Below are 25,475 nucleotides of genomic sequence, written 5' to 3' on the forward strand. Positions count from 1 at the left end.
TATATTAATTGCTGGCATCTAAGCAGGAGTCTGGAGGCAAATTTTACAACTAACAATTTTTATTAAAAGGCATTCATTTTCATCAGAGCATTCTATGTCTCTGATGAACTGAACTGCAGTTCATAAAAGCTTATATCTTTCAATAAAATTAGTTTTAAAAGGTGCTACCTGATTCCTTCTGATGTTTTGCCATAATAGACGAACACAACTCTCCTATAACTGCTGACATCCAGTGGTTTTCTGTATTTTTGCATCATAGATAAGGTATTGGTATTCTCTGACTTATGACCACAAATGACTACTTCACTTCTCTTACAGATTGTGAAAATTAAGAAATATAAGTAGTATGATAAAGGGGCTACCAGGCAGCCTACTTTCATGCTTTCACTTGTTAAAAATATATAATTTAGAATGAAAGGGTACAAAGGATGTGAAAGATTACAGAAAGATAAAAGGATAAAAGATTGCAATGATTTGTGAAGACAAAGAAAAATTACTAGCAGTGAATTTCTCAAAACAGTGCAAGAATCTGGAAGAATGCCATAATCATAAATATATTTATAACATAAATATAATTAGAAATAACCAAACCAAAATTTTCAGCCTGCCTCTAAGAATTCATTGAATTATAATAGCAATCCTGTCTGATCAAATGAAGGACACTACACTTGATTCCTGGGAAATGCTGAGTTGTTCTACTTAAAGCATTATGATTTATACTGAGATGACTAAAGAATTCTGCTAAGCATCTCTGTGACTTGGAAAGATTCAGCTTATGCTTTATCTCTTATGCTTATTATGCAGCAGTTAAAGACAAAGAAACAATGCCAAAGTAAAAAAGAAAGACAATACCCAATTTGATAGAACTATGACATTTCAGCAAAATCATATTTATTTGCTAAAATTTACTGTATTTCAGTGTAAAGGAGAAATAGCTCAAAAATAAAGAAATTTAGCTTAACAGCCACATAAATGAAATATGGATCAGTACTGCCATTTTGAATTGAATGTGGAAACAAATGGAAGCCAGTAAAGCTGGCAACATCTAGCAAAGTAGGTTAGTATCAGTTTAGTTTTCTAAACAGTTTTGTCTTCTAAAACAGCGGTCCCCAACCTTTTCAGTTTGGCTGCCTGGGTGGAGGGGCAGGAGGGCAACCGAGCCATACTAGTGGTAAGCCAGCACACGTACACGCAGCTCAACTTGTGTGAGTGGTGGGCTGGTGTGCATGTGCATACACACATAGATTGACTGCAAGTTGAATTGCGAGCACATCTGTGCCAGCCTACTGCTTGTGCAAGTTGAGCTTCATGCGTACATGCAAGTTAAGCTGCGTGCTTGGATGCATGCCAGTCGCATGGCTCAGTTCTAAATAGACTGTGGCCTAGTAGTAGGCCCTCCAGCTGGGGTTTGGGGATCCCTGTTCAAACAAACTACTCTGTCTAGATAAGGTTATAATTGATATATTGGCCTGAAAAGCCAGCATGGGAATTCTAGGAGTTGAAATCCACACATTGGACAACAAAGTTGCCAAGTTTGAAAAGTATGGGGCTAAAGCAATGTTCCCTATGTATTCCCAATATATAGGGATATCAGGCTCTAATTCTGAGAATCATGGTTCCAAAGCAAATGGAAGATTCGAGGCTGGAACAAGCAAACCCATATTGACAAAAGGCATTCTTTCTTCTAAAAATCTAATCTATAAAGGGGATGGAACCTTCCATAAACCATCAACGAGGCCTTCATCTTGTCTGAGTTCCAGAGTCTTCAGCCAGTCTATCATTGAAACTTGGCATTGTGTTTTTCTTACTGATCATTTCATAGCACTGATACTTGACTGCATGCTTGCATTACTACAACTCGATTGTGCACAACAATCAGTTTACATGCTAAACTTTTTCAGTTGGTAAAAGCTTTTACCTGAACATTAAAATATATGTTCTTTATGTTACAATTTTTTAACTCTCAAGATCCTTTTTCAGAGAACAATCACACATTTATTTTAGCAAATAGTGAAAAGTGATATCTTAAATGGAGCCGTGTAAGAATTTGGCTATCTATGAGCCACTGTAGAACTGCAGAGTTACCTTTTTAAATCCCATGTGCTGCATGTTCACAACAGGTTATGCTGTGAAAGCAGACACTCTGTGTCATATGAGGAGCCCCTTAGGAATCCGAATCTAAGATTTTCTGTAACTTGAGTTCCCAGCAGATTACCTGCTTTAGATATAAAGATATAAAAGGTATTTTATAAAGAAATGAAGGATTATTTGTTCCAGGTAAATTAAAAATGCAGGGTTTTTTTAAATATATGAAGCAGAGAATGATAATGCTCTGTGGTGTTGTAGTTTTGACTTTCTGAAACTACAAGACAAATATTAGTTTATGCAACTTGAGGACTATTTTAAAAAATATATGCATAAATGATAGTTTCCTTTATTATTTTGTTAATTAAAACTCAAAATAATGCTTTTTTTCCTGGTGTGTTTGTGTATTCAAAACCCGATTTATATATCAGGATTACTGAGAGTATTTTAAATAGTTTCAAGCAGTTACTATACGGTAAGTCATTTATATAAAGTGGACAACTTTCAGACAGATTGGATGACAGTCATCTTTTTTGGATAAATGCAATGATGCTATTTCTGTTCATATTTTCTGCAAAACCATATTTTTTTCAGTCATGGTGTACTGACTAAACTATGTGATTAAATTGATATAACACACTAAGCCATACCTGTGCTTTTACATTCTGTACCATAATGCACCTACTATAACCTATTACACCTAAATAAAATCAAGTATATCACATTATTGCTTAGTATATATTGTAAATAAGACCATTTCATGTAGTGAAGTTTCCAAATTATTAAATCACAACTCAGCCATGGTAATGCCTACTTTAAAATGCATTTAGTCTCACTTTGAGTTCCAGGAAAGTGTTTTAATATTGCTAAAAGCTAACACAAATGTTGAGGAAATTGCTTGATGATTTATCAGACTTTAATTAGTAGCTACAACATTTACATTGTTTGTATCTTGAGAGGACTGAGCTCCTAGCTTACTCATTTATGAACTTCATTTATGAATACTGTATAATATTACAATGGTAAAATTTGGCATGGCAAAGCCATGCAAAAGCCTAAATACATATGAAATTTTTAAGTTCAATCTTATATCAACAGGATGATGATCTTAAAACTGCAATCCCACATGCATTTACTGAAATACTTATCCCCTTGATTTCATAAGGTTTATGCAAAAAATAAGTGGGCAGAGGATTATGGTTTATGCCTGTCTGCAGAATAGAGAACTCTTCCTTGAGTCTGACTGTCCCATCTGTTACAATCAAAAACATACTCTTCATAGTCATTCTTTCCCCTGTGCTGGGCATATGGCAGAAGCTGTCCAGAGAAAAAGAGGGATCAGGTGTTCTGTGAAAAGAAGATGTACCTGTTATGACAAATGCATATCTAAACATAAGTATAATGCTTTCAGACAGAATTATGTTGAAACAGAATTACGTTACAAGACTTTTAAATACAATTTAGTTTCAAATAATCCATTAATCTCATCTTCATGGATTTGAATATTTACTTTTCTTCATATTGGAAAAATTGATAATATTCTTTAAAAACGCTCAATTTATATAGAATCCCTTATAAATTGCTCAATTTATAAGGAATGTAACAAACCAAGAGAGCATAGGGCTGGGGTTCTTTGGAGGGGGAAAGAAAAATCATTGCAAAATAACACTCAATTCTAATGTTAATATAATTTATGCTTTTATATCTAAAAATAAAATAAACAGTTGAGCTATCACACAGTAGAGTGATTTAACAATTCAATACAGCAATGACTTAATATTAATATTAATTCTGAAAGATAATGACTTCATACAAGAGAGCAGTATGCATATTTCAGTTATCATAGCTCAAGTGTTTCTTTTAGAACTACATATATTTGAGTAGACTTCTATCAGGGTAAAAATTAAAACAAATAAAATCCCAAAAAATACAAGAGGTCTTGAGTAGAAAATAGATTTTGTTCTGTAGAATTAAAATAATGAAAAATGAAAAGGCTTCTCAAAAGTATAGGCAATAAGAAACGGTGTTGGATCACTCCAATATATGTTTTAAATAGTTGCTTATTCCAGGAACTCCAGGAAATAACATTAGCCACAGTAATAATAACACAATGAATGTAGTTTATGTCTATAGTATACCTTGCTACTTGGTATTCTAAGTACTTGATGTTACAAGAAATGTTTTCTCTGGACCTAAAGGATCCCCCTACTATTATGGCTGACATCTATAAATACTGACTTCTATAAATATATCTAATCCCAGAATGTGCGAGAACAGCCATTAACATATCTTCATTATTTATTTATGTGAAAATTTTAATCCTGCTATACAGCATCAAAATCAGCAGAAATGTTTAAACAGAAACAGAAAGAATGGTGACTGTAGAGTAGCAGCCTTTGGTACATTTTTTTTAAAAATGGGCAGAAAAAGCGAATGCTTATTCTAAAGATACGAAAGAAGTTCTATTGATTGAATTTTAAATGCAGTGGGGATGAGATATTGATCAATAACAGAAGTAGAGTACTTCAATAACAAATGAGATTATTCCTGCGTTCAGAACTACAGTCAGAATACTGTCACCAAAGTAGAAATCAAAGAATGAAAAAAGAAAAACAAGATAACTCAGAACCAGTTTCTGGAAATTATAAAAATTATAAGCTATATGGGTGTACAGTATAGTATCTCTATCTGAATTAAGTATCCACAATTTTGTCCTAGCGTAGATTGCATTTTCTCTGAATAATCTGTATGTGGTAGGAATGGGATAGAAAGGAAAAGTGAGTTGGTTCCCTGATTGTTATAATTCCTACAATCTTTCTTTCTGACATTCTCTCTCTCTCTCTCTCTCTCTCTCTCTCTCTCTCTCTCTCTCTCACTCACTCTCTCTCTCTCCTTTTGAGGTTGCCACTCATCTCCATATATTTCTCTCTATTTCTGAAATTTTATTCAAAGTGTGACATAACACCCTAGTGCACAGGTGTCAAACTCGCTGCATCACGTGACGTCTCGCAATGTATTGTGACTTTTTTTGCATTACTGGAGCTGGGGTGGGCGCGGCCTCCATATGATGCAACTGACCAGCTGGCCGGCAGTTTGACACCCTAGCCCTAGCAGAATGTGGAGGATGCAGTGGTGTCACATAGCTTTGCACCCTATTTCAAAGTCCTGTGCGATTACTCTTCCTCTTTTTCAGTTTTCACATTACAATTCATTCAATTTCATTCAGTTTGGGCCCTCATATATTTTAAAATATTTGATGAAACTGTAACTAATGAAATAAGGTCAAAAAGTGTCATCAGGCCACTGGAAATCAGACAAACTCCAGATTCTATCTGGACCTAACAGGCCTCATAACATTCAGTTGAATCAGGTTTTTTTTACAGCTCTGCACTGGATTGTCTGAAACCTGATCAAGCCTTCATATCTGAGGCCCAAGGAAGCCCTTGGTCCTACCTCAGCTTACAGTAAATATATTAGGGAAAAGAAAAAGTAGGCTAAATAAAAAAATTTCTAGTGAGTTTTAGTTTCACTACTGGTGGGTTTTGGATGTGTGTGGGGAAACCTACCTGGCAGTTACAATATAGTGAATTCTATTTGAATTCTAGGAAAAAAGACTTAATGATAAGAGCAGTTTGACAGTTCAACCAATTTTAAAAAAACAAGTGAGCAAATCTTCCCTCAATGTGTTCAAATAGAGGTTGGACATCCATCTGTTGTGGATGCTTTAATTTTGACAGAGCAGCAAATTGAATCAGTGAGCTACATGGCCCTTCAAGCTCTATGATTCTGTATAACAAAACCATACTGTTTCATCTCTGGACAGATGCTATAAATAGCTGCTTCCCTGAGGAATGATAGATGCAGTGCAGTGATGCTGTAACAGAAGTATTTAAATCTACCCTTAAGCTGTGTCATGCTTGCTAGCCACTGAAGAGATTGCTAATCTGTAGAAAGAAAATCAGTGAGGGTTTTTAGCTGATCATTTGGACCAAGAGCTAATTAAATAATCTTTTAGCTAAAAGGAATTGCTCTAATTCCATGGTTCATAAATTACCAGTGTGAAAAAAAGGGGGATTGGTCACAATACATGTTGGGCTCCCCTTTCTATATTCATCACAGTTTTAGTAAAGAAATACTAAATGATGTTTACGGTATAAATTGAGTGTGGATCTTTAGGATTATTTTGAAGTCTTTAATTCTTAGTTATCATATTTTTAAAATACATATAATCAAATCATTTCAACTATAATTTATTTGTTTTAATCTGTTGAAAGATGTAATATGGATTAGACATCCATGAGTGAAGGATATATCTGAAAGTTGAGAAATGTCCCTCAAGAAAAGCTATCAAATTTAGATTTATAGAGCAAGCAGCTTAACAGAATAGTTAGTAGAATAAGCAGCTGGCTTTTAATTTTTTGAATAATTAGAACAATATACATAGCCATTATATGTCCTTTAGAAGAATATATCTAAAATCATCACTATAGTTGCAGAATTAGAACTGTGACTATCATGGAAATATGTTTATATTATATTTATCCTTTATCTCATTTAGAGTTTCATGATTTCTGTAGGTTACCTCAGCTAGGGTATCTGCTGCACACTGCAGAAATCACCAAGCTTTTTTCATTAGAACCACATTCCTTCAGAAGTGGATGAGGACCATATGATAACCCCTGGTCTCCATTTCACTGGGGGGCACCGTATGCATCAATCTGGAGCTCTATTCTCAGCTGCAGGGGTATTTCCTGAAGGCCTCTGATGGCAAAATGGAGGCCGGGCTGACGAGCACAAGTGGCAGTGAGAAGCTGCAGAAGAAGTGGACCAGCTGGGTGGGGCTGTTGCTGCTACTGCTGCAAGGTGAGATGGGAAAAGACATCCCCTGAAAATAAGACCTTGTGCAAGTGGCAGTGAGTGGCTGCAGAAGTGGGCCAGCAAGATGAGACAGGTGTTGGGGCATGCAGCTTCCCCCCCCCATCCCCACCCTAGCTTTATTTTTAGGCTGGCCCCAAAACTAGGGCTTATTTTTGGGATAGGACTTATATTAGGCCCACTCCCAAAAGTCAAGCTAGGTCTTATTTTCAGGGTAGGTCTTATTTTCAGGAAAACATGTTTCATGTTTACTCCTGGTTATTAATGTTCTTTCCTCTTTCTTTTAAAATATGGATTGATTAGTTAAATGCTATCAAGTTGTTGTCAACTTCTAGTGATCATATGAACAGGTTTTTAAAAATATATAAATAATTAAAACAGTCATTTAGAAAAGTAAAGCTAGGCTACCTAATTTGGAGCCCAGTGCTGCTTGACAATGCTTTTCTGAATGTTCACTGCAACAGAATGATAGAGGTAGATGAAATTACCAATGGAAATTCTTGAATGTAAATTGATGCCTTGTTTGTGAATCCACATGGACACTGTTAACAGACTTTTCTTCAAGTACAGTTTCTATCAACTTTTCCTGTAGTGTTTTGAGTACATTTTCTGTAACTGTCAATTTCATATCTTTTAATGGATGATCAAAGAAGTGACAGATCTATTAACCCTGAAGATGAATTAAGTGTAAGTAAGCAAACATAAAATGCACTGTAATTGTAAGACTGGGTTATATTTGTTTGTCATATTCTAAATTACGGAAGACCTTTATTGGATTATATAGCCATTTTAATGTAATGAATTACTGTCTTTAACTGTAAACAATGTTTTCAAGTGAAATATGACATGTCTTTGTATTCCCAGAATGTTGGGACACAATATTATGGAATAATTGTTTAAAAAAATCAGAAATGTATGGAGAGATTGAACATATTTTTTTAAAAAACCTATTTCCTTCCCTATGTAGGGAAAAAAGAATAAGAAATCAACCCAAGCAGTGAATCTAAATATAGTCAGCTTTCAACTAGTTGGCATAGTAACCGTTACCCTGAAGAACTAGCATGTGGTAAAAAGAGAAAGAACAATTTAAATAATTAATTCTGCAGCAATACCTAAATTACTTCACTAATGGCGGATGAATTTTATAATGCTTAACTATAACTAATGTAAGAAAAAACACCTTGTTCTCATGCATATTAGAAACTTGTATGGAATATTAAACCCAACGGTAACTATAGATGTCATTGTTTGTTGAAATAGTGAGTCAGAAAATGTATAGTTTTCCTCATAGTACAGACAGAATTAAAGCAAAGTATTTTATACATTATGCTCAAGTCTAAAGAACTTTTAAAAAGAAAGGTTTGATCAGAAATAAGTGAAATTCCAGAATGATATAAATAGCTATCTTTATCAAATAACGTGGTACAATACAATTATCAGATTCTTCTAAAATGAACATTAGTAAGAAGCTAATTAGTCAAATGGTATTAATAACTTTTGTTGTCATGCTGTTTTAAGACCAACAATTAATTATCTGGTCAACAAAAAAATACAACAAAAAGAACATACCAGATGCTATATTAATTGCATGAGCATTATTAAAAAAGTAATGCTTTTTTAATACCAGTTTCACCTCCATCCCAATATGGAATGCTATCTCTGGCAATTGTATTGTTCTTGGAACATGGTGCCCAGGTCACATATGATTATTATTATTTGAAGAGATGAATCACATGAAATCTGACTTTCCACCTTCTCATCAGGCTTATTGGTACTGTTATTCTTTCCCAGGAAAGAGAGATCACTCTCTCCCCATCATGATTTCAAATCTTAAGAAAAAAGATACTAAATTATTTCAATTTCAATGCTTTATTACAAAGCTATATATTTTGCTGTAAATCTGGTTACATACACCAATTCTACCTTCCTTGTTAGTTGCATCTAAAAATACTTGTATTATGGGATGTGTTGCTAAAACAATATCTTTATTTAATGGAAAGGAACAAGGAAATCATACCTTTATTTAATAGACTTAAAAGAGAAGTGGAAGTTTGTTACCTTCTAATGTTCTTGAATTCTTCAAGCCTTCAACTTGAATATGATGTTTGGTAAATGGAAATGTAATTCAACTGAAAACCCCAAAGTTCTTATCTCTGTCTTTCTAATGAAAGCCCTAGACATGCTTATCTTCAAGAGAAAAGGCAACTTTGAAATGAAAAATATTAGCCTTTGCCTCCTTGAAACCCTTTTGTTTTCCATTTTAAGGTATCAAATATATCAGTTCAAAGATCAGATTCTGAAGAAAAGTGGGAAAGACTCACAAAAAAACTTAACAAGACATCAAAATCCAAAAAGAAAGCTAAAAGGGACAAGTCTGCCTGGAATTTTCAAAATAAAATAATCTTGTTTACAGTAGTTCTCTTCATTATCGGTGTAATAAGTTGGACATTGTTGTGGCTTTTTATTGGTGAGTTCTTTCCTACATCGCTCATCTAAACTTTGTATTCCAAAGACTTTTTATCATACTAACAACTCCTTGATGAAATGCTTGAGGAAAGCATTTATAGGTAAAGGGGTCTCCTTAATGGTCTCCTTAATGGCAGACCAGATCTATAGGCTATATTGGAGTATAGAAAAATTATCCTGGCAGACCAATTTTGAACTGTTTCTATGAAAATTATAATGACGTTTCCATGCAGGAGAAAACAAGCTGAATTCAAAGGAGACTTTGCTTTTTTACACTAAACTAAAAGGCTAAGGCAGTGGGTACAGAAGTCAGGGAACTTCCTTACAAGGGGAATAAAATAAGGCTTTTCCTTGTTCTGCTTTAAACAAGCAGCAAGCCACAAGTATAGTTTCCAAGAGGGATGCTTTCCAGAGAAATTATGAAGCTGGGTTCTCTTTGCAGGTGAGGTGCTTTTTGTTTTGAATGTTATTAAGAAGGTCATGATGGACTTAGTGCTTTTCCAGTTCATTGAGATCTTTTGCTGTCAACTTTTTATTTCCATATGGAAAGCGAAAGAAAAATTGCATATACTCATATTTGCCCATTCTGTTTTACAGTTGAGGCAGAAAACAAAGATGCTTTGTATTTTGTTGGACTATTTCGTGTTGCCAACATTGAATTTCTTCCAGAATATCGGCAGAAAGAATCTAGGGAGTTCCTTTCAGTAGCACAGAATGTGCAACAAGTGGTAAGGAAACCCATACACAATGCCATACCATTTTTATCAGTACTTTTGACAAAATAATTAGCTGGATACATGCATTCATTAGTTTTGTGTGTTTCAATGAGACAATGCGTAAAGGCCCAGGCTACAATATCCCTTTCTCAGGTTGCTTTGCTGGGGGTTATAATATAAATTAATTTTTTCCCCTAAAGATGGGAGAAGCCGGTTTCAAATGAATAATTTTGTTGACAGGACAATACCTGCTGCCATTTATAGGTTTTTCCCAGTCAAGAGAATTTGGAAATAGCACAAAGAAAAATAAGAAAGGACTCTGATCTTCAATAGTGAAAGGATTATATATATGATGAATACATTCTTGAGTAGATCCCATGGCACTATCTGTCCTATTCCTAAAATAAATATATCATTTATTTGTTTTCAATGTAGCCTCTGAACGCCATGGCTAATATCCATCACTCCAGATGTTCTCATATCTGTGAATGTGTGTACATAAGTCAGATTTACCCAAAAAAAGGAAATATTGTATGAAAGTATTTCTTAATAGGAAACCTACATTGGGACATGTGCTCATTGCCTGGTATTATTTTCTCATGGGCAGGCCCTGGATTTTTTATAATCTACTTAGTATTATATTACTTAATTGCCCCATTTTGGGTGCTTCCCAATGTAATTTGAGAGTTCATGTCCATCATGGCAGACATAGATCTCATCCAGATTGTTGAAGGCCTAATTTACAGTGGAGGTCATAGTCCAGATCTGCTTTTTGTTTGGGGACAGGGATAACATGATGTGGAGTTGAGTGATTACCATCAACTCTTTTTCATGGTCAAATCATTCCCTCTTAGCACTGGAGTTATCTGTGGCTACCCTCTCCATTCAAAAGAAGGATCTATTTGATCATTCCATCTCAGGCACTTGATAGCCCTTGTTGGGTTGTAGTACAGTTTAACTGAGGCCTTAGTTGCTACTTGGAATGAGTGGGTGTAGCAGCCTTGGATTGATTGTACCTGTGCAGACTCTGCAGCCTATGTGCACTGATCCTGGAGGGGGCCTAGTTTTTAAAGGAAGTTTGAGTGATGAAATGGCACTAGAGCACCATCGGAGGAAAACAAAGAGAAAATCCAACTAAATACAGGTAAAAACCTTTTACTATTAAGGATTATCTTGTGTCAGTAAGAGTAATAAAACCTAAGCATTTTTTCCTTCACAGATAAATTTCTTATGGCTCTAGTTAAGTGACTTTTCTCCTGGGATAGAATAGAATAGAATAGAATAGAGCTGGAAGGAACCTTGGATGTCTTCTAGTCCAGGGCTTTCCAACCTTTTCACAGATTATACCACTTTTAGGACATGACAATATTTGAGTACCACCAGTGCTTAGCAAGGTGTCAAAAACTTGATTACTAAAAGAAAGGGGGGGATTTTGGGTTTTACGGATTAGATTCATTTGTTGTTATAGAAATGGCTAGTTTATAATATTATGGAAAAGTAAAAAGTTGAGGTTCAATGTTAATGCTTCCTTCTACTGCAACAGTGGAAGTCTGTTTTTTCTCCCTTCTCCCCCTCCCCTTTTCTCCCCACTGTATCCTACTATTTGCTTTTGTATTTTTATATTTTATTCTATAATCTAATAAAATGTTACAAACTGTAGAAAAAAGTAAAAAAGTACCTGTTTTAATTTCTTTGGTGGCTGTTTCTTTGCTGAATCACTTTCCCTTTGCATTGGTAAGTTTATGATGAATTTATCCATGTTTATTAATATGCACCACTACCAGCTAGCTCAGGGCTCTTCAAACTTGGCACTTTTAAGACTTGTGAACTTCAACTCCAAGAATTCCTCAGCCATCATGGCTGCTTGAAGAATTCTGGGAGTTGAAGTTCACAGGTCTTAAAGTTGCTAAGTTTGTAGACTCCTGAGCTAGCTGGTTGGCCCCTCTTCCTCTCTCCCTCTCCTTTTCTTCCTCCCTGCCTTCTGAGTTCTCTTTCCACAGTGTAGTAAGAATGCACCCTCCAGTCCCTTCCCTATACCCTTAAAGACACAGGAATCAAGCGCAAAGCAAGAAAGGCTTACAAAAGCCTCCCAGAATAAAAAAAACACTGCCTATGTTTGTTTTTTTTTAAGCTGCTTCAGGCATCTCAGTTTAAACAATGTAGCAAACAGGGTCCGGCTGTTGCAAAAGCGATAACCTTAAATTAAGGCTGTTTATCTACAAAGAAAACTTGTTAAAAGTCATAGACAGACTCAAGGTAAGGGGGTAAAACTAATTACATTTGTTTAAAGAGATTAAACCTACGAAGCCAACACGTTGGACTCATTGCTAGCCTTTGTGAAACAGACTAAAATATTCCAATAAGCAAAGCACACAAACCAAGCCTTTGAATTACAAAACACTGTAAAAACTGTATAAAAATCCTTATGGTAATCCATTCAAGCTGCCAGTTGACCAGGAACCCACTGGCTTCTGAAACAAACCCACCTCCTTTTCAACATGCTCATCTGCTGGCTTTTCATTTCATCAGTGCTGATTGCATTTTCCTGGCTGGAGAAAACAAACCAGGGGACTTTTTCTTCCAGCAATAGCTGCTGCTTCTTCCCTGTCTCTTTTTCTTCCTTGCCTGCCGAGCTCTCCTTCCACAGCTTCTTCTACGTCCTCTTCTCTTTCCCTGTTGTCTTTTTTCCCCTTTCTCAGCAAAACCACCTCCTTTTATATCCTCTCCTCTCCTCCCCCCCTTTTTCTTCAGTTCACCTCTAGCTCTGCGCTGCTTCTGGAAGGGCCAATCAGCTGGAGCACTGCTGGTGCTCCTGGGGCTTCTGCCAAGCCCTGACAGTCCTGCAGCTCCATCTGCCTCTCCTTCAGGCCGGGGTCACTTCAGCTCATTCCCTTCCCCTGCTACACTTCTCTCAGGATGGTTGTGTACCACCTGCCACGTGCCAAAGTACCACAGGTGGTATGCATACCACCAGTTGAAAAGCCCTGTTCTAGTCCAGCCCCTTGCTCAAGTAGGAGAACCTATACCATCTCAGACAAGTGAATGTCTAGTCTCATCTTAAAAATCTCCAGGGATGGAGCGCCCACAATTTCTGGAGGCAAGCTGTTCCACTGGTTAATTGTCCTCACTGTCAGGAAGTTTCTCCTTAATTCCAGGTTGCTTCTCTCTTTAAGCAGTTTCCAACCATTGTTTCTTGTCCTTCCCTCTGGTGCTTTGGTAAACAACCTGCCCCCCTCTGCCTTGTGGCAGCCCCTCAGATACTGGAACACTGCTATCATGTCACGCCTATTTCTTCTTTTCTTTAGACTAGCTAAACTCAAGTCCCATAGCTGTTCTTGGTATGTTTTAGTCTGCAGGCCTTTGATCATCTTTGTTCCTCTTCTCTGAATTTTTCCCAAACACTCAACATCTTTTTTATGATATAGTGACCAAAACTGGCTGCAGTATCCCAGGTGTGGTCTTATTAGGGTTTTATAAAGCGGTACTAATACTTCATGTGATCTTGATTATATGCCTGTTTATACAATCCAGGACTGTATTAGCTTTTTTTGATTGCTGCTGCACACTGCTGGCTCACAGTCAAGTGATCGTCCACTAGGACTCCAAGGTCCCTTTCATAGTTACTGTTTTTAAACCAAGTCTCGCCCAATCTGTATTTGTACCTTTGGTTTTTCCTGCCTAAATGTAAGGCTTTGCTTTTCTCCTGAAAAGAAAGAGCCAGGGAAATTGTTATAGGAACTTCATTGAGGACTATTCAAGGCATCTGTTGGATACTTTAAAAAAAATTCACTCAGATTTGAACTTTGGCGCTGTAAGCGCCATGGAATTGACCGAGAAATAGCTGTGGCTTGTTATCTGGGAAGAATTTGAAGTTACTGGAGTTAATGAAGACCTTGGGCTTTGAGTTCTGTAATTTATATTTTAGATCCACGTCCCTTCTGGTTAATCAAGACTCCTCAAAGTCAACATATGGCTGGATACATGTGGTGTTAAGTGCTTGCTTGAGGGAGGGGATTGTTTTCTCACTTTTGAAGAAAGTGATCTTCCCTATCCTCAAGAAGCTACTGCTGAATCCAACAGAGTTGGATAATTTCCATCCAGTCTCCAAATTTCGCCTTTGTGGGAAAGTTACTGCAAAACTGGTAAAATTACAGCTCTAGAGGACCCTTAGAGGAAGCAGATTGTTTGGATCCCTTTTCATTATGTACTAGACCAGGTTGAGACAATATCAGTTGCACTAGTCAATGATCTTTTATGGTAACAGGATATTTGTAATATACCTACCTTGGATTTCTTTTGATATGATTAATCATTGTATAATTCTAAACCAGCATAGGGGGTTGGGAATGGAAGGGAGGCATGGTTGTAAGAAGTTCTCCTACTTCCTTTGAAAATAGTTCCAGTTGGCATCAGGAGGGTGAAATTATAGACTCCATATTGATATTTCAGAGTACTTTCCCTACCTCTATTTAACATCTACATAAAACCATTGGGTAAGTGTAGACCATGGAGTATGACTTTGAACAGTAGTGGGATTCAGATATATGAACAACCAGTTCTCTGTTTGGATTCTGCTTCCGGAAGTCTGTTCTGGGCCTGGGCAACAAAAAATTAGCTACCGGTTCTGCCAAAGTGGTGCAAACTGGTTGAATCCCACCAATGGCTTTGAAGGACAATTGAAAGATTCACTAACGCAGCAATAATTGTAATTATTATTGCTTATTAAAATATTTAATTTCTGGATAGTACTTTAGAATTAAACAGTTTGCTGAACTCCTGTGAACTGGACCAAGGAAGTGGGCACACACAGGTATGTTTTTTTAAAAAAGAAAAAAATGGGCATTGAAGAAGAAATACATAGTTGTAAAACATGTACATCTCTCTCTGAATAACTCTTGATATGCTTCCATTTTTAACTAGTGAAAACTAATGAAAAACATCTTTATTGTAACTTTATTCTTGGGTTATCTTATTGTCATGCTTTTTTCTGAAGTAGTTTTTTTATTGTAGAGTATCCTGAGTATTTTTGGAAACTCTAAGTTGTAGAAAATTGCAACTGCTGACAATGCTATCTGTCTGAGGAAACTATTCTTGGACTAAAATTTAATTAGTAATGGATTCTCACTTCGTTTCCATTAAATCATGAATTTTAATTTTATTTCCAGCTGGTACAACTTCATTTGGCTTTCCAAATGTATACTTAAGTCACATCTAATTAAAAATTGGCAGAGGAGGGTGGGAACTTTTACATCCAGGCAAACAAAAGCTGTGATAAGTGATGCTCTTTACTTTCATAAATGAATATGTTGTTATAAAAAATATTTCATCATTCTCAGAAATAATCACTAATTCTTGTTAAGAATCCACAATATAGACTGTTTTCAATAAAATTAAATTGACTTCATGCAGGACAGTCAAACAAGTCTGTAAATTTTCTCTTTCAGATGAATCTAGTGTATACCAAATCTGCTTTCTCAAAATTTTACAAGCAATCCATTGTCTCTGATGTCAGGTGGGACACAATTTATAGTTTGTTTTTATCATTTAATGATAATAATCTTCTTATCTTGGTGCAAGTCAATTAACTTTTTAAGTTAAGCACAACGTTATAAATGACTGAATGCCAGTATAAGCAACATTTCCATTTCATGTTAATACATTGTATATTTCAAAATCTATTAGCATTTACTTTGAATAATGATAGGAGTTTAAATTTTCAAGCTTATCCGTTTGTTATGCAAGCCAACAATCTTATGGGTGGATATCACATATAAAGTCCTAAATAGCATGGTGCTCAAATACATAGTGGGACATTTCTCCTGTCCAGATTTAGCCCAGTATATGCATGCATCCTGAAAATAGAGGACTCCCAATTTCTGTGACACAAGAGAGCGACCTCAAAGTTATACTTATCAATGGCAGCTCACACAGCATAGAATGCTTTGCTGCTTGAGGTTTGTTGGGCTCATTTTGCTCCACATTTACAAAGTTTTTAAAACTGTATTGTACTGAGGATCATTCAATCCAGAAGGTTGACCTGGGTTGCCTTGGTGGATAATCTTTGTTAACTTAGTTAATAAGTTAGAATTATTCTTTTTTTTTTAATTTGGAAATTGCCCCAAGCCCTTGAAAATAGAACTATACAAACAACCATATAAATCAATTAAATAAATACAAATTGTTTTGTACTGATTTCAGCAATAACAACAATGGGGGACTCCTTGTCCATTTCTGGATTGTGTTTGTGGTACAACAGGCAAAGGGCCAAATATTTTGTGCAGACTGTGTTGCAGCTGTTTTAAGAAATTCAATTCACACAAGCATCACCAATCGAACCTCAGTAGGAAGTCTTCAAGGCCTTGCGGTGGATATGGATTCCATTGTGCTTAGTGGTTGGTATTTCTAAATCAAGAATTCGTATGTACTATTCATTTTATTTGAAGGTTTTCTTTTTCTGAGTGCACAACATTTTTATTCAGGGATTTATGGGAACACAAATATGCATGGAAATCATAAATTCATGGGAATAAAAATTTCAGCCTGTTTCTTAACTTAAACATGATTATGAATGTTTATGGCTGTTACTCAAAATAGATCTGTTAAATCTCCTTAACAGATACATAAACATGCGTACCTAAAGGCTCAGTTTTGTTTCAAAAATACAGTAACGCTGAAAAATTTGCTGCCAAATATTAGCTGCCAAATCCTGAGAACTTTTGAAGGTTGCAGACATGGAGCTGGTTTTGTATGCATTGCCCACTTCTGTTCTGATGGAAAGAACAGCTCTTTTTACAGAGATGATAAATGAATAATTTTCTTATGCAAGAAAAGCCCTTACTACAATATATATTCTCTATATCCAGCAACTTTCAAAAGCAATATATACATTTTTCATGTTTCCTGGGAATTTTAAATATTACTAAGAAATATTTTCCAACTGTTATCTTAAAACTTATAAGTGAGAAAAAGAAAGACAAATATTACTATTTCAGAAAAGAAATACAAATAATTAATTATAGTTCTCTTTGACATCAGTACTTAGAAAAATTTCGAAATAGATATTAAAGAGATCAGTTTCTAAGCAAATTGAAAACAGTGTAGTAACTATCATAAATGAGCGTTCTTTGTCAACAATACATCAGTGGATAACTTTCTTAGTTGATTCTGGGAATGGTGTGTATGTACTATATCTTGATTTCAAGAAAACATTTTAAAAGGTATGGGAACATTCTGATTATCAAACTAGTTAACTGAAAATCTTAACTCAATGGGCCAGTGGAAAAATATCACAGTATTGGGTATGGGCCCTGTGCTCTTTAATAATTTTAATAGTAAGCATTAGCAGAATAGTTAGCAAAACCAGGTTATTTAATAAAATTAGGCACAAATAATACCATATAACATGGAAATAATCATGATTGCCTATAGAAATGGCCTAAAAATAAATAGAATTTAACAGAGACAAATGCGAAGTGGTTCACTTTTTAGGAAGACAACCTAAAGGCAAAGACATTTTAGAATGAACCAATACAATGGAATATCAAGGGTGATGGTGGGATAGTCTAGCCATGGTTGAAGGCAATGGGGATGGGAGTGCTGCCAAATATGACAAAGAAGCTATTGGCAGTTGAGTTGCTACTCTCTATATGCCAATTAGTTCTTTGACAGTTACTGGCATAGTGGCACCCAGAATAATAGAGTTGGCAGAGACCTTGGACGTCTTCTAGTCCAACCCCAATCCCAATGGTATAGGCAGAAAACCCTATACCATTTCAGAGAAATGGTTGTCTAGTCTCTTCTTAAAAATCTCCAGTGTTGGAGCATCCACAACTTCTAGAGGCAGGTTGTTCCACTGATTAATTGTTCTATTAGGAAATTTTTTCCTAGTTTTAGGTTGGTTCTCTCTTTAATTGTTTTCCATCCATTGCTTCTTATACTGCCTTTAGGTGCTTTGGCAGCCCCTTCGGTATTGGAACACTGCTATTATGTCACCCTCTAGACCAGGGATGTCAAATTGCTGGCCCGCAGGCCAGGCGCGTCATGCAGAAGCTGCGCCCACCCCATTGCCGGCAATGGCAAAACTGTCCCAATACGTTGCACGATGTCACATGACATCACGAGTTTGACATGTCTGCTCTAGTCCTTCTTTTCATTAAACTAGATATATCCAGTTCCTGCAACCATTCTTCATATGTTTTAGTCTCCAGTCCCAGACTATTAAAGTATTATGCTTTTGGTTTTAAATATGTTAGATACACCTTAGAAACTAAGTCCTACAAAGAGAAATGAAAGGAATTGGGCATGAAATACTGCTATGAAAGCATTCTTAGAAACTATCACAGAAAATGAAGCCAGGACCTGATCTCCTTTAATACAAAATGCAGGATATGATTTTAGTGAGTATAAAAAAGCTGAAAATCAAATTCCAAATTAATCTGGAAAAAATAATCCTAATGCTAATATAAATTTGATAGTGGAACCAAACACAGAATTTATGCGCTTCTCTTTATTGAGTTCAAATGGCATAAAAAATTCTTATGTAACAGTACAATATACATTTTCTTGGCTTCTGAGATTCCAAAATCTATAACAATATATATATAGTATGTATTGTCTACTGACCATTTATTACAAACTTTGCTTAAATATAAGCATATTTATTGATGGTTTTTTTTTTATGTAGTTGGGCTTCGATCAGATTACTCTTCAACAACAGGAACAGGTATATTACTGAGTTTTCCTATCATAACTATTATTCTTAACCTTATTTTAACTGGGAATTGTATACAGTATGGTGGAACAATTATAATTGCAGTGATTTACTTACTTATGGCTTCTTTATTGATATTTTTGTAATGCCTTTGATTATTCAAAGTACTTTACAAAGCATAATCCTTATAAAGATGCTAGAGATTAAATGGGAAGTAGAAAATGTTTCCATTTTCAAGAGTAAGAATTTTTTGTTAAAAAATCTTTCTGTTCTAGGTTTGATTTTATTAATATAGTTTATTTTTTGTGTTAAACAGTATAAGGACATAATCAGCAGAAACAGCAGCATATGCAGTCTGAGCAGATATCAGTTTTCCACAGTATATTAGAGGTGTTCAATAATTCAGAATGCCTCTGTTTCCATCATTCCTGCTCCCAAAGGTGCTTTTTCAAGAGGCAACTGGACTTTTTTTGTTTTTATTTGAAGATGCTTCACATCTCATCCAAGAAGCTTCTTCAGCTCTGATTGAAGATGGGGAATGGAAGGATTTATATTCCTTGGAGACAGTCGGTCATTTGCATTCTTTTAGAGAGTCCTTGAGGCTCTCTTTGCACTACTCAGATGATCCTGAGGACACAAACAAATCTCCAAGTGGCCCCAATGACTCTCTAATGCAGTGGTTCTCAACCTGTGGGTCGGGACCTCATTTGGGGTCGAACAACCATTTCACGGGGGTTGCCAAACAACGCAGTCCGCCATTTTTTCCCCTTTTCCTTAGCTGTGCTACTCCCTTTTATTCTATTGGCTTTTGAAAGCCAATAGAATAGACTCTCTTGAATAGAGTCTAATTCTATTGGCTTTCAAAGCCAATAGGAATTGTCCAGGCTGTCTCTGCCCTGCTGAGCCCGCCAAAAGTCCCATTCTGCAAACGGTGCTGCACCAGTTGAGTAATCCTCGACTTATGACCGGTTGAGTAGTCCTCGACTTACGAGGGGGGGTCACGACATTAAAAAGGTTGAGAACCACTGCTCTAATGCAAATGACCAACTGTCTGTAAGGAATATAAATCCATTCCCACCAGCTGAAGAAGCTTCTTGGATGAGATGCAAAATGTCTTCAGAGAAAAACAAGAAAGTCCAGTTGCCTCTTGAAAAAGCATCTTTGGAACAACTATAACCTGGATGACTGAGAATCTCCATAGACACCATTCCTGCTATTTAATCTACATGGAACTCATAAGACTGCATGAGGGCCAGGGTACAGTTTGTTTATTTATTTACTTAATTTATAAGGCTTCCCAAATCAAAACATCTCTAAGTGGCTTACACCACATTTAGAAAACAAGATAAAAAAAAATCTTAAAAGAAATAGTAACTGACGATCAGCATTAATCTGTATAAATCATTCATGCTCTTGGAGCACAACTGCAAAAGCCAGTGTCTTGGTTTCCTTTTATAGGAAAAGGCAGGATATGCATGACAACTAAATTAAAATACAGGTAGTCCTTGACTTATGGGAACAGAATTTCATTGCTAAGCAAGGCAGTTATTAAGTGATTCAGTTATTAAATAAATTATGTATTTATTACCGTAAATGCCGGCATATAAGGCGACTTCCGCGAGCGCTGAAATCGGCGCCAAAGACGGGGGTCGTCTTATACGCCGAGTCGTCTTATACACCGGAAATACTGGTAGTTTCCGGCGTATAAGACGACGTTCTAGGAATGCGGCCCGGCTATAAAGACGGGGGTTGTCTTATACGCCGGGTCGCCTTGTACGCCAGCATTTACGATAAGTGAATCCTGCTTCCTCCATTGACTTTGCTTATTGAAAGCTGGAAGGAAAGGTTGCAAATAGAGAACATGTGACCTAAGAACACTTGTAGTGCAATTTTTTTCTGCCATCTTGATGATTTTGGTTGTGTATTCATATGAGTATATTCTAATTATGTGTATTCCTTTCTTTTCCTTTTTCTCCTTTTCTCTCCTCCCATCTCGTCTCCTCCCCTCCCCTCACCCTCTTCTCAAAATCAGAATTGTAAACATCAAAAAAATTTTTTGCAATTAATCTGATCTTGTGATTAGCCAAACTTTTATAAATTAATGAAATTGTTAATGCAAGTAGTAACAATGTCATTTTTATCAGTGACATAAGAAATTCTATGTAAAATGTGAGTCCTGCATAGTATTTGTAGTGAAACAATTGGTAAATGAAATGAACTTGCACTATTTCTGCAGGTGCAAACTGCATCTATGATCTGCATGCAGATCGTTTGCATCAACATTTTCCATTGGACTTTTGGGAAACATCAGGAAGGATGATCTGTTATTTTAAACTGATTGCATTGGTTGGCTACTTAATTCGCCTTTCTATAGCTTCCATTCAGATTGAAGCAGACAACTGTATTAGTGATTCATTGACCATTTATGACTCTCTAATGCCAATAAAGAGTAAGATATTATATCGGTAAGTAAGCTTTTCTAGTAAGGATTTTTAAAATGTTTTTAAAGATTTTAAACAAAATCTCACAATTTCTTCTATATATATATGTATGTATGTATGTATGTATGTATGTATGTATATATATATATATATGTGTGTGTGTGTGTGTGTGTGTGTGTGTGTGTGTGTGTGTGTGTGTCTTTGGTTGTTCGGGTTTTCTCCCGCGTAAAATTGGAAGTGTCTTGGCAACGTTTCGACGAAGTCCCATTCGTCATCTTCAGGCTGGTGTTTTCAGCTTCGTGCTTTAAGCAGCAGTGTGTGGTCTTAGCTGTTTCTTCCTTTTAATTGCCAGTGGGGGTATGAACTGATTGGGTGGGAGCTTGGCTGAGTTCTGATTGGGTGGAGGTGTGTTCTGATTGGTTAGGGGCTTGGCTGTGCTCTGATTGGCTGGGGGGTTGGCTGTGCTCTGATTGGCTGGGGGTTGGCTGTGCTCTGATTGGCTGGGGGAGTGTTCTGTTTGGTTGTGCTCAGGTTAGTATGAGTTGCAGGGGGGTTTAGGATTTTGGGCTGCCTTGCTATTTTTTGGCTTCGTGTTCGTGCCTCATCTTCATGGAGGGTGTCAGTTTGCTTCATGTATGGATTGGAGGGGTTTAAAGTGGCTAATGATGCAGCTGTGGTCTGGCTTCTGGTTTGTGGTCGTGCCTCATCATCGGTGTGGCTTTGTGTTTGCTTTTTGCGTGGATGTGTGGTGGTGACATCCTGTGTGGTTTTTGTGAGTGTGGGTCTGGTATCATTTTTTGTGTTAGGGAGTCGTTTGTCAATAAGGGCGGGTTTCCAAATGGCTGGTAGGCAGGAGGTATCATCTCGCTTGTTCATGCTGTGTGGGCATTTTTCTATCTCAATGGCTTCTCTGATTATTCTGTTATTAAAATGTTCAGTTTTGGCAATGGTTCTGGTATTTTTAAAGTCAATTTCATGTCCTGTGGCTTTAAGGTGTTGGACCAGGGAAGATGTTGGTTCCTCTTTTTTGACTGAGTTCTTATGTTCTTCAATGCGTGCACTTATTCTTCTGTTGGTTTGTCCGATGTATGTGGTGGGACAAGTGGTGCATGGGATGTCGTATACTCCTTGATTTTCTAATTCAATTTTATCTTTGGGGTTTCTACGGATGGTGGATATTTTTCTGTTTGTGCAGAATGCTGTTTTGATGTTGTGTTTATGAAGGATCTTACTGATTCTGTCTGTGGTGCCTTTTATGTATGGGAGGAGGGCTTTGCCGTTTTCTTGTTCTTTGTCTTGGATTTAGTGGGGGTTTCTTTTTGGATTAGGTTTGTAATCTTATTTCTATGGAATCCATTGGATGTTAGTACATTGGTGAGAGTGTGTAGTTCGGGTTTTAGGTGTTGTTCGTCAGCTAAGCGTTTTGTTCTGGAGATGAGTGTCTTGGCTACAGAGTTGATCTGTGCTGGGTGGTGGTGTGAGAGAGCGTGCAGATAGCGGTTTGTGTGTGTGTTCTTCTGGTAGATGGTGTGTCCTAGGGAGCCATTGGATTTCTTGTAAACTAAGACATCCAGGAAGGGAAGTTGGTTGTTAGCTTCTGTTTCCATGGTGAACTGTATTTTGGGGTGTAGGCTGTTGAGGTGTGTGAGGAAGTTGTCCAGTTTTTCTTTCCCATGTGGCCAGATTATGAAGGTGTCGTCTACGTATCTGAGCCAGAGTTTGGGTTTGTGATCCGATTTTTCTAGATCTTGGGTTTCAAAGTGTTCCATGTAGAGGTTGGCAATGACAGGTGAGAGGGGTGATCCCATGGGTGCTCCTTCTGTTTGTTTGTATTTTTGTCCATTATAGATGAAGTATGTGTTGGATAGGTAGTGGTTGGTCAGATCTAAGATGTGTTTGGGGGGGTTATATTTGTTTTGAATAGCTGTCAAGGCTTCTTTGATAGGCACTTGGGTGAAGAGGGATATGACATTGAAGCTCACTAGTAGGTCGCTGGGCTGTACGTTTTGTTTCTTTATGATCTCTATAAACTGGAATGAGTTTTTTACGTGTGAGGTGATGGATTCTGCATAGAGCTGTAGTTGTTTGGCGAGAAATTTGGCTAGGTTTTGTAGAGGTGAGCCTATGGAGCTGACTATAGGTCTGAGTGGGGTTCCTTCTTTGTGTATCTTGGGGAGACCATAGAGTTTGGGGCATCTGGAGACCACACATGCTGCTCGAAGTACGAAGCTGAAAACACCAGCCTGAAGATGACGAATGGGAATTCGTCGAAACGTCGCCAAGACACTTCCAATTTTACGCGGGAGAAAACCCGAACAACCAAAGACCTACATATATATATATATATATATATATATATATATATATATATATATATGAAATTAAACATATTATTTAAATGAACTGCAAGCTTTACTTATCTAGGTTCATACATCACATCATATGTAAGCCATGGTAAAATAGCTAGGTTTATATAACACATTAAACACATCAAATAATATAAACCATATATTTATATATTATTCTGAAGCATTTATTTTATAAAGTTGGCAATCAGCAAGATCCCAATATGAATTTTTTAATTAGTATTATGCTTTATGTATTATGTTCTTGTTATATGGGTGCATTTATTTATTTAATATATTTATTAGATTTTTACCCTGCCTTTATTACTTTATAAGTAACTCAAGGCAGAGCACATATTTCCTTTCCCTACTTGCCCATAACAACAAACTGTGATGTGACTTGGGTGAGAGAGTGATTTAGAAGCTCTTAGACCACTGTCAAGTCAAGCATATTTATTATATAATCTGTATTTTTTTTAACGTATATTGTTTAGAACTATAAGGATTTTATATTTGTTTTTATAAAAATGTGTTTTTATCAGTTAACACAATTAACCAATTGATAACCAACTAAGCAGGAGGAAGAATTCTAGGATAGGCATGAAAGATATCTAGTAATTTCTATAACATCTATACATTTATAACAAATTGTTTTATTTCAGAATATGTGAACCTTCCAATTCATTGATATCTTTCGTTTCTACAAATAATATGATGTTAGTTATGCTGAAGTCAACACAAGTGAGGCAAATGAAGGAATTTCATGGCTACTTTGAGATCATTCCACAAGAAAGTGGGTATTTTGTCTCTTTTTAAAAAACAAATGTGGAAGTTTGGTCATATTACTTCTGTTCTGTCTTTGAAAATAGTACATTATTTATGACAATTTATTTTACAATCTCCAGCATACATTTAGTTCCTCTCCATTTTTTTTCAAAAACTTTCAGTAAATTTTTCTGCTTAGAACTGCAAGAATTAACCCAGCTGCACTTATATCTATGGCCCATTCATATTATGCTACATTATTCCACTAGATGGAGGAGTTTTCATATATTTACCCAGCACCACAGTAATTTGTCTACTGACTTCACTGAAAGCTAATCAATATCAGATCAGATCTGGTTAACATTGGAAAGCAATATTACCAGGAAAAGCATGACTTGATAGAGAATACTGGGAACTGAACACAGAAATACAGAAGCAGATCAAGAAAATTGTCCGTGTAATAATAGGGGCAGAGCTTGAATTAATTAAAAGAGTCTTGATCTTTAAATACTTGCTTTATTCAATTGCTTATTGATAGTTTAATACTGTAGCAATAAACTAATTCTACCCTACTATCTTTAGCAATGGTGACTTTCCAACTTAGCACAGGAAGTCAGATAGCTTTTTTCTATTACCTTAGTCCAGGGCTAGGCAACCTTGGCTCTTTTATGACTCGTGGACTTCAACTCCCAGAATTCCTGAGCCAGCATGGCTCAGCTTGGAAACCTCTCCCTTTCCCCTCAGCATAGCTGGCTCAAGAATTCTGGAAGTTGAAGTCCACAAGTCATAATAGAGCCAAGGTTGCCTACCCTTGCTTTAGTCCAAGGGTCTTCAAACATGGCCCTTTCATGACTTGTGGACCAACTCCCAGAATTCCTCAGACAGGCCTTAGTCAATGACTCCTCTATAAATCTTGTAATTTCTTTATTTCCTTTAGAAACAATCACTTTCTTTAAACAAAAAGTCTGGAGTAGGTATTTAGCAGCTTAAGAGATTTTTTTATCATGGTTACAAAACTATGAAAGTTATGTCTTCCATGCTTTTTCATAAAACAGGTAAAGGTAGTTCTTAG

The 25,475-nt window shown here is 36.4% G+C and overlaps 1 protein-coding gene across 1 annotated transcript in view; it reads left to right on the forward strand.

Moving 5' to 3' along the window:
* Nucleotides 1-7,319: 7,319 nt before the first annotated feature.
* TMPRSS7 (transmembrane serine protease 7) overlaps nucleotides 7,320-25,475 on the forward strand; it is a 31,180-nt gene continuing 13,024 nt past the window's right edge. The window contains exons 1-8 of the mRNA XM_039364082.1: nucleotides 7,320-7,647; nucleotides 9,226-9,427; nucleotides 10,024-10,154; nucleotides 15,587-15,654; nucleotides 16,341-16,534; nucleotides 18,826-18,864; nucleotides 21,089-21,317; nucleotides 24,301-24,431. Coding sequence (XP_039220016.1) covers nucleotides 7,597-7,647; nucleotides 9,226-9,427; nucleotides 10,024-10,154; nucleotides 15,587-15,654; nucleotides 16,341-16,534; nucleotides 18,826-18,864; nucleotides 21,089-21,317; nucleotides 24,301-24,431 — 1,045 coding nt within the window. The 5' untranslated portion in view covers nucleotides 7,320-7,596. The remainder of the gene's footprint in view (nucleotides 7,648-9,225; nucleotides 9,428-10,023; nucleotides 10,155-15,586; nucleotides 15,655-16,340; nucleotides 16,535-18,825; nucleotides 18,865-21,088; nucleotides 21,318-24,300; nucleotides 24,432-25,475) is intronic.

Source organism: Crotalus tigris, unplaced genomic scaffold (genome assembly GCF_016545835.1).
Source record: "Crotalus tigris isolate CLP2741 ecotype Arizona unplaced genomic scaffold, ASM1654583v1 scf7180000019648.599848, whole genome shotgun sequence".
NCBI classification, from domain to species: domain Eukaryota; kingdom Metazoa; phylum Chordata; class Lepidosauria; order Squamata; family Viperidae; genus Crotalus; species Crotalus tigris.